General features: G+C 40.7%; 1 protein-coding gene across 1 annotated transcript; it reads left to right on the top strand.

Moving 5' to 3' along the window:
- Positions 1-9,791, top strand: LOC116322518 (phosphatidylinositol 4,5-bisphosphate 5-phosphatase A; the record flags this gene model as incomplete). The annotated part of the gene is made up of 12 exons (XM_039614753.1): positions 1-161; positions 3,378-3,485; positions 3,658-3,766; positions 3,873-3,989; positions 4,416-4,591; positions 4,888-4,999; positions 5,208-5,317; positions 6,607-6,817; positions 6,929-7,066; positions 7,138-7,203; positions 7,279-7,383; positions 8,554-9,791. Coding segments are annotated over 12 exons (1,899 nt in total), but the record flags the coding sequence as incomplete, so codon positions are not given.
- Positions 9,792-10,674: the final 883 nt, after the last annotated feature.

Raw genomic sequence — 10,674 nt, 5'->3', positions numbered from 1 at the left:
CCCCCTCCTCCCCCTCCTCCCCAGCCATCACCCAACCTGCCCTCCAGCCTCAGCTTCAAGTCCAGCCTCAGCCCTCAGCCCCAGAAGACCCCCTCGCCTGGAAGCTCAGCACAGAGCCAGATTCAGTCTGAGAAGCCAGGAGGAGAGAACAATGACTTCAGGTGAGAGAAACAATGTGTGTGACTGTTTGTCCATTTTGTGTTTAAACACAGCTACAGATGCTGTCCTCCAGTCAGGGCTGATAAGAGAGCTGATGTGTGCCAGACCACATCACATAAATCACAGCAGCAAATTTCACTAAAAGCTTTTTGAACTGACAGAGTGACACGGCCACATTGTGTTGGTAGATTTCCCAGAGGCACTTCTGTTGTGTTTATTTATTTATTTATTTAACCTTTATTTAATTAGAAGGTCCCTTGAGATTAAAAAATCTTTTTCAACAAGGGAGACCTGGTGGAGGAGGCACACCATTATGAAATTAGAAATTATAAAATCACATCTAACATGCTTACATGTTATACAAAGTAAAGCAAGTCAAAGTCAATAAGTAACACAATACAAAATCAGCTTATGAATAGCAGTCGCAGTCTTTGGTTACAGAAGAACATATATGAGTGCTCTGAAGTCTCCCAGGGAGATAAAAGCATTCAGCTTTAATGTGCTGTGAAGGTTATTCCAAGACCAAGGTGCAAAACAGGATACTGTTGTATCCTATGCTGTTCTACCAAGTTCAGAAAATCTCGAGTACCCTAAAAAGGAGCCACTAAGAGAAACGCAAATCATAGCAGCTGTTTAAAGGTGTTAGGAGTTTACACAGATAAGAAGGGAATTTACCCAGTATGGCTTTGTACAAGTTATGGCAGTGCTGTTGTCGCCATAGGGTTAACGAAGGCCAAAGAAGCAGACAAAGTACACAGTGATGTGTACCAGACAATAAAGTGTAAATATTACACATCGTCTAGACAATGACATGCATTGGTGGCAGCATGCATGTAAATAATGTCACCATAATCAAGTACATTTAAGAGTATAGCCTATGCAAATGTTCTCTTAATTGATCAATTAAGACAGGCCCTATTTCAATAATAAAAACCAAGCCTGACTTTCAGCTTTTTCACCAAGTGCTTAATATTCAGCATTAAAGGAAAGTTGGCATCCAACCAGATACTTCTTCTCCTACGGTTCGAAGACAGACATTGTCTAGGATTTGAAAGCGATTTCTAGAAACCAACATGAGCTCAGTTTTTTTAGCACTGTGAATGAATTTTAAACCTTTCAGTGATGCCTGCAATTCCTGAAAGTCATCACTCATTTGTAACTCACAAACAGCCTAAATCACAGTAACGACTAAAGAGGAAATGATGGTGTCATCTGCATAAAGGTTCACTTTAGCTCTTTAGCTTGAGGCATATTCTTCCCAGTGTTCTCAATTAAAAATAGAAAATAAAACAGGGCCTAAAAATAAACCTTGGGGTATTCTGTTCTTTAGGAAACTTGAACTGGCACACTGTGTTCTATATAAAGTGAAGCCCCATTACTCAAATCAGTATCACTGAATCTGCCTAACAGTAACTCAGGTGAGTGTTTATTTCAGACTCTAGAAATATGGCAGGGTATAAAGTTTATATATCATTGGCAATAATTGTTTACATCTAAAAGGTGCCCACTCTTAAATAAGAGGAGAACACAGGCTGCTTTCCAGATTTTAGTAACGACATTAGTCTGCAGACTCAGATGGAAAAAAATGTAATTAATAAGCTCAGTATTAAAATCAGCTGCAAGCTTTACAAGCATCCATACCGTCAGGTCTAGTTGACTTTTTTTTTGGATGAATGGATTTCAAAGCTTTACAGATTACAGCAGTAGAATTGGTTCTATAAACAAATGGATCCATTGATAAGGAAGTAGAAGACAGAAAAGGCAGGATTCAAATTAGTGCTGACACTTATTTATTGCCTGTAGCACATTTAAACAACAGAAGTTGACCTAAAGTGCTTTAGAGAACGCCACAATTACATTTTAGGTCTAAAAAAAAAACAGTTTCAAAATACATGAAATGCTGAAAACACTGCTTTGATGTGTTAACTCATTATTGTGAAAAGAAAAAATCACAATGATTTAGTTTTCATTAAAATGTGTTTAGAATTTATAGATTGATAATAATTCATATCATAAATCAGGACACACTGATCTCCCTACTTAAGCTACCCTTAAGTATCAGAATTGGTATCAGCAATACTGCCCCTGTATTTATCTGGTATCAGATCTATATCAAAGTTTGCAGTATTGCACAGCACTATTGTACATGTAGAATTAAAGGTTGCACTTCAAATGTCTTAAAATGCCTTTTAACAACATAATGCAGTTTGAGCTTGGGTGATTTTAAGTTTCTTAAACAAGCAATGGCACAGTGATCGCCATTATAATTACAAAATTCTGCAGCAGATGAATATTTGAAGGGTGCATTTGTAAGAAAAAGGTCTAATAATGAGGAGCTATTTGGATCTTTTGAGATGAATGAATGAATGAATGATGTCAAAGACTCTTTAGATGGCACCACGTTTTACCAGCCCTCAAATTCATCCAAAGACACTTTTTTTGTAATGTAGCTCACAACAAATCATGTCTGCACACTTTAAATTATGAATAAATGGCTATCGGCAGAGCGGAATATTAACTCTAATGATGTGCTTTTATTTCTGTAAATACGCACTGTAACTGACAACTGGATGTCCATTTACATAAATTGTTTGACCCCGAACGTGTGTCTGTGCTAATAAAACCATTTTTTCAGTGCAGAAATTGCATATCCAAATAATAACAAGCAAAATGTGCAGAGGTGTAAAGCTGATTCACTGAGTCCATTTAACCACATTCACTCAAATAGTTTTTTTTTTCTGGGGAAAAAATGCCAAATACTTTCTGGTTCCAGCGTTTCAGAAAACAGGATGTGCTTCTTTTTCTTGATCTCACATTAAAGCAAAGTGAATCAGTGATTCTCACTGTTGCTGTTAACTGAAGAAAATCACAAAGCAAAGAAACTGATGGTTAGATGGAGTCTTAATTAATTATTTTGGATATTTCAGCACAAACTAATCAAACTGGTAATTCAAAGGATGATTAGCTCCATACTTTCTTTTTATCTTTGCCAGAACTCATCCACAATCACACATGCACACACACAGACACACAGGCAGGCAGAATACTTAGTCATCATCAAGGGACGCAGAGGTGCTTAATTGTGCTTATCTTTTTTTTCTGTACACAGAAACCCTGATGAAAGCTCTTTCTCTGAGGATTACAGCATGGATTACGTCCTTGTTTACCTTAAACTATAGAACTAATGCAGTTTTTCCACTGTTTCTGTCCTTTCAAAGGGTGTACATCATCACATGGAACGTGGGATCAGCTGTGCCGCCAGATGACATCACTTCTCTCTTTGGACCAAATGTCTCAGATGGGAGCATTGACATGTTTATCATCGGGTAAGCAAGTAATTCTGCACGGCTCAGCGGTGCCAAAGAGACAGCCGTGAATGCCCACTCAGTCATCTGTGTTCATTTTGATTCTTCCCCTCCTGTTACCCATCACTGTTCTTTTTTTTTTAAATATTATTATTTTCATTTTGACATTTCTCTACTTTCTGGCACCATCCAGACTCCAAGAAGTCAACTCCATGATAAACAAAAGACTGAAGGATGTTCTTTTCTCAGACCAGTGGAGTGAGCTTTGCATGGACACGCTCAGCCCTTTTGGATATGTTTTGGTCAGTAAGGAGTGAAATCTGTTGTCCTTCATAACCTTTAGCACCATTAGAATTGTAGTTTGTTTTGCTACGGATGTATTATTTTTCATCTATCTCATCTGTTCAGGTGGCGTCCCAGCGAATGCAGGGAGTGCTGCTGCTGGTTTTCTCTAAATTCTGCCACCTTCCATTTCTCCGAGGTGTGCAGACACAGAGTACACGCACAGGACTTGGGGGATACTGGGTACGTGCTACGCATTACAGAGTGCTGCTTTGAAACCAACCGAGATTCATGATGTTGCAAAAGTTGAAGTGGGCTCATGTCACTGGGGGTAGCAAGGGAAGATATAGTGTGTGTGTGCTCCCTCCTGCCAGCAGGTGCATGCATGCGTGGGTGCATATGTCAGTGTGTGACCTTCCTGTGCGTGTTGATGTCAGCATCACCCCTGGCTGCTGCTGGTGCAGTCTCCTTCTCTTTGAGGTCAGTGCAGCAGCAGCAGACTGTCTGGCTTTCTGGTTTTGTGAGTGTTGGTGTTAAAAAAAACCCCCACAACCTTGTCCCCGAGCACAGATCTGGTTGATACACGCTGATGTTTGTTTAATTTTAAATCTTGTCTGCATAAGAGGTCCCTTTGACGCTGCGTGCTTCGCCCTTTCCTGTCACTCTAAGGGGAATAAAGGCGGCGTCAGTGCAAGGATGACCATGTTCGGCCACCCTGTGTGCTTCCTCAACTGTCACCTGCCAGCTCACATGAGGAACCTGGAACAGAGGATGGAAGACTTTGAAAGCATCCTGCAGCAGCAGCAGTTTGAAGGAGGGGCAGCTACTGGTGTACTAGACCATGAGTAGGTGACTTTTCTTTTTAAATAAAAGGTCTAATTAACTGAAAAAAGCTTTGCATACCCATAAAAAGTGATGTCATTATTAAGTTATAACAATGAACAAACCCCACACGTATATTTGTTAAAAATATTTTCTGCTTTGATCAAACCTCTTGAACCGTCAGCGTGATGTGTGTTTATGTGAACATTTATTAATTGAATCTACATAGGCACAGTGCACTAGGGTGGTAAATTGACTGTTTTATTCTTTGTATCTGTGCTCTCTTCCTTAAGTAAAGGCCTCTTTATTCTGTTCCCAGTGTCGTGTTTTGGTTTGGGGATTTAAATTTCCGTATTGAAGACTATGATATCCATGTGGTGAAATGTGCCATTGACAGCAATAAGCTGCCTCTTCTCTGGGAGCGGGATCAGGTGAGGCACCTTCAGCATTTTAATAAAGCATTCACACATTCACAGAGACAGATGGATTTTTCTGGAAGGCTTCACGCCACCTGTTTGTTGTGCTGTTTAATCAGACGCTATAACCAACAGAGGGAGCTGTAGCACAAAAACTTGTGTTTGAATAATAATTATTGCTAATATTATAATTCTGGAATGCTCTGTTTGCCCTACTCTGTAGCTCAACATGGCAAAAAACACAGAGTCCATCCTGGAAGGCTTCATGGAGGGACAACTCAAATTCCCACCTACTTATAAGTTTGATGTAGGCACTCATACCTACGACACCAGGTTGGTTCAGTCATCTCCATCTAGACCCTGTTTACACTTGGTTTTAAAATGTATCTGAGGCAATCAGATCACAAGTGGAGACACACTGTGATCCTAAATCCTAATATGTCCGGATGTTCCTCTGATAAGGACATAACACAGACTGTCATGAGTGCAGTCATCTTGTCTTTGACTTCGAATGACATCCTGTCAGTCTCATCAGGTGGAATAGCACGGTATTGCTATTGCCTGGTAATTGCATTATTGTTGTCCCATCTGGCAAATGACTGCCAAAGAATGAACATGCAACACTTTAAACCTCTGGACAACAGTTTCATTTGCAAGGTGATAACACAAATCAGCTGGTCGGAGGCAACCTGCCTCCAAACAGTCACGGTCAACCAGTCAGACCGGCTCGTACAGATTGATGGAGGTTTTCAAATACTTGTCATCAGATTGACAACACAACAGAATCAAACTGAATCAGTCTGATCTCTTTGCAATAGGGGACTGGACTCAACTGGTTATATTTTGGTCATATTTCTATATAAAACTAAGGTTGCGGAGCCTATGTGTCATTTTGCAGTAAAATTGCTGTCCTGCAGAAACTATGTAATGGAATTTCTGTTTCAAATGAGGATCTGAATGTAAGTAGTAAATGTGAACTTCTGTGCATGTAGACAGCAGCAGATTTGTGATTTTCACAGTTTTATCACAGTTAGTTCCTACATCATCACAAACAGACTGCATCTATTTGCCAACTTGACCACATTCAGTCTCAAACTAATAACAGACTGACTCCATCCTAATGCCGTTGTATCACCATCTTGACTCAACTTGGAGACAACAATTAACTGTGAGTGGTCACAAACCTGGTCCTCATCTTTAAAGCAATCATCTCAAAGGCAACAATGTCACAAGTTTGATAATAATTTTGGTCCTGTTGCTGTTTCCAGCCATTGTTTTCCCTTGTGGGAGCAACAGCATTTATTCTTGAAACTGATCTTAAAACTTTTGTAACTACTGTGTGTGTGTGGGGAAAAAATGGTTCTTGTTTAGTGACAGAGTGACGTGATAACTGAGGGGCTCTTTCACCTTCAGCTTATCAACCTTGGCAGTAATGCAGCGTAAACAGAAGTGAACATTAGGGTTGGAGGAGCAAGTGTAAACGATGATGAATTATCAGCTGTCCAGTTGGTGTTCAGATGTCTGAAATGCATTTTAAAACCAAGTGTAAACAGGGTTGTTGATTTTATTGTCTAAAAGCAAAGTTTCCACCGCTTATAACCGTGTGTCTGTTTCTCTGTCAGTGCTAAAAAGAGGAAACCTGCCTGGACAGATCGCATCCTATGGCGTCTTCGCCGCACTGGTTCACCAGTTCCTACCCACAATGCCGCACTGCAGCGTGGCCTGACCTCGTGGTTGGGTGGGGCAACTAAAGTGACACAGCATGCGTATCGCAGTCACATGGGTTTCACCATCAGTGACCACAAACCTGTTTCTGCCCTGTTTTCACTACATGTGAGACAATGATTATCATATGACCTCAGATGAAGCATGCCATAATTACATCTCTGTGTTGTTACATTGCTAGGTTGTGCTTTATCTAACTATCTATAACTCATCTCCTAGTTCCCATTCAGGGTGGATATGCCTCTGGTGGAACTGCAGGTAAACAAGGAATGGTGCAAAGCCTCAGATGCTACAGTCAGATTCACTGTTGCATCAACTTATCAGCGCAGCTCATGGGACTGGGTAGCAATATACAAGGTAAGTCTTAAGTTTATAAATTCTTACACATATTTCCCGCAGTGTCAGCACTTCCAAATCTCTTCCTACAGGTTGGATTCAGACATCACAAAGATTATCAGGCGTATGTGTGGGCCAAAGGGGAGCATGCAACGCAGGTGAGCCTTAGCGCAAATTCACAAATATGTTTTGAGCTGAACTCAGAGATAATGTGTCTGGTTTTCTCTCCACAGGTGACATTCTCAGAGGAGGATTTGCCGCGAGATGACTGTGAATACATGCTGGGTTATTACAGTCATAACCTGAACAGCATTGTTGGACTGTCATCACCAATTCAGGTAACATGAATTATAGAACAACGTGAAGCAAATGTATTCCTGTTACTCAAGAACAGATTCAGGTACACAAGTACAATCATCAGCCACTTCATTAGGTATGTCTCCCTAGTACCAGGGTTAGGGTAGGTACTCTTATGCCTTCAGAAATGCCTTAATTCTGATTCAACAAGGTGCTGGAAACATTCCTCTGAAATCTGGGTACATATTGACATTATAGGATCACACAGTTGCTGCAGATTCATGAAACATAGCCATAGTTTTCTGTTCTTAGCTGACAGGAGTGGCACCCAGTGTGGTCTTCTGCTGCTGTAGCTCATCTGCTTCAAGGTTTGACATATTGTGCGCTCACTGATCATCTTCTACATGCATTGGTTATAACCAGAGGATATTTGGATTATTGTTGCTCTCCTATCAGCTCAAAACTGTCTGGCTATTCTCCTCTGGCATCAACAAGGCATTTTCACCCAGAGTGCTGCGGCTCACTGGATATTTTCTCCTTTTCAGTCCATACTCTGTAAGATGGCTGTGTGGGATAATCCCAGTAGATCAGCAGTGTCATAAATGCTGAAATGAGCATGTTTAAACCGATTTGAATCACCTTTCCTCCTAGTTCAGATGTTCAGTTTGAACTTCAGCAGGTCATCTTGACCATATCTACATGTCTATATGCACTGAGTTGCTACCACATGATTGGCCAGTTGGATATTTGCATCAATGAGCAGTTGAACAGGTATAAATGACATGGCCAGTGTGTACTGTATAAATAAGTAAACTGTATAGAAACTATATAAAGAATACAAAAAGTATGTGGACATGTGATTTGAGGCGACTTGTTGTGATTTGGCGTAAAATAAATAAAACTGAATGGAACTGAATTAGCCATTTCAATGCAAATATAATAGCAAACAAATCTGATTCTATCCTCTAAAATGTGAATATTTCCAGGATCTGTTTGTCCTGAGAATGAAGTAATATCTGACAAATTTCCAACTGTTTGACTGACAAAACAGGACACGTGAATAAGGCAGCTGGGCTTTACAAAGTAGTAGAAGTACCTGATATCTTTAAGTTAATTATTATTTTTAATTCAGGAGTTACACTTGTCCTTATTGTACTAACTTGAGTAAAGCATATTGAGCGTTGTGCCAACATACGTGTTGTCCTCAACAGATCAACATGCCAGTTCACAGTCCCACTGTGTGTCGCTCCGAGAGCTCCGATGTCAGCTCTGAAGATGACAGCACTCTTGTTCTGCTGGCTCCAAACTCCCGCAGCCCGAGCCCTAAAGCGGGCAAACACCACCATCGTCACCGGCGCAGTCGCAGCCCTGCGCTTCCTGCTCTTTCATCCAATCCCCTCCCTTCTCTGCAGAGCCTCAGCCTCGGGCCTCGCTCCAAAGAGAGCCAGACACGAAGCCTCTCTCCCTGCTCTAAAAAGGAGCGGCTGGTGTCCCCCGACGCCGTGCCATCGCCCACCATCAGCCCGCTCAGTCCTCGCAGCCCTGTGTCTCCAGGTAGTGTGGTGACTGCCCCAGAGGCCCTGGTTGCTGCTATCCTAGGTGAACCCAGACCAGCTCAGGTTAGCCCCACAGGGGTAAAACGGATAGGAAAGACAGGGGAAACAGACACTGCAAAGAAAATGAAGATCAAGAGTTAAAATGAGACTGTGTATGAGCGAAAAAAAGCAATATCCATCAAATCAGAGTCTGATCCGACACCTGTGTCACTGTGCTCATAGAGGCACCATATTTATTGACTCCTAATGTAGTTTGCAAACATTCCACATTGTAGCCCTGCAGATCCCTGTTTCTGAATCGACCATCATCATCTTATACACTACTACTGTATGTGTATCCTGGAGTCAAACATGTGACCAGACTCTCAATGACAAGTGCTTTTATAGACTCATAAGCTATATCATTATGTAAACAAGCATATTGAATGTGAGGCCAACATTGGAGCAAACCTGTGACCGTTATGAACAGATGTTATTGACAGCAATATGGGTCCATGTAAACAGTCCTGCATCAGAGTAAGGACCTTGGATCACAAGTATTGATGGTATCACAGTTAACAGCAGAGAGAGTGTGTGTTTGTGTGTGAGTGGTTTTGTGTAGACCTTTGTGCTAAACCATAAATATGTCAAACTTTCGTTTTGGAGCACATGATGGTTTAAATGTTTAACTCTATAGGTCTTGGTCTGTATTCATAAAACAAGTCTAATGCATCCAAAAGTAGAGAAATCATCTAATTCTATCTGAAATCTACATGTGACCGTGAAAACTTGAACATCGCTTTTTGTGGATACAGCCCCTGTTCTATAGAGCTCCTTAAGTGTCTGTTTAGGCTAATAATGTGTTTCTTTGGCTCCCAGGAAACTGTGTTGTGTCATCTATGCGAGTGTGCAAATAAAAGAGCAAATACAAACTAACAAATGCCGATTATTGGATGACTTTAAGCTGTCAAGAAAAAGCATACGTTTGTACATTTGTGTGAACTCGCTTAACCCTCAGTTCAGACATATTTCACTTGGATTCCTGCTTTAAGTGAACAACAACTCGTGACTCCACTTGGACTTCAATATTTTGATTCAGAGAGACTTTGAATGACCAAAGGTCAAAATTAGCATTCGTCTTCAGTCCCCTGACAAATGTTAACAGCCAAACATGTTACTAGAGTCACGGGGTCACAGGGAAATGTGTGTTTGATAAGTCATTTACAAACTATTATGGATCACAGGAAAGGGAATCACTTGTCTATGATATGCAATACAAGTTGACACTTAACCTTGATTTAAAAATGGCGATTAATTAGATTCAGTTCAGTTCTATATATAAAACATCACTTCACAAGAAGTCATTTTAAGATGCTTTATATTGTAAGGTAAAGATCTTACAATATCAGCTGGAGAAGCCCAACAATCCAATAATCCCCTATCAGCAAGCACTTGGCGAGAGTGGGGAAGAAGAACACATGCAGAGACTTTCGGGTGTAGTCTCTATGTAGGGGCAAACACGTAGTTGGCCATCCATCAGTCATGAACAGAAAAAATAAGAGACGTGGACTCGACTTCCATTTTTGCATGTATGTGTAGAGTGCATGCTAGACTAAAAAGGTGTGTTCGAAAAGTGTTTTCAAAAAGGTAAAAAGTCATTTTCTCGTATGTCCAACAACAAGTCAATGATATGTTAAGAACTCTACCGAACAAGATCCAAGCTCCAAAACCACAGATGATGAAACAGCATAAGAAAGAAGGAATTCTTATCTGAGCAAGTTACATGAAAAAGAAACT

The sequence above is a fragment of the Oreochromis aureus genome, linkage group 7, assembly GCF_013358895.1.
Source record: "Oreochromis aureus strain Israel breed Guangdong linkage group 7, ZZ_aureus, whole genome shotgun sequence".
Taxonomy (NCBI): Eukaryota; Metazoa; Chordata; class Actinopteri; order Cichliformes; family Cichlidae; genus Oreochromis; species Oreochromis aureus.
This window is presented reverse-complemented; position numbering and strand designations above follow the sequence as displayed.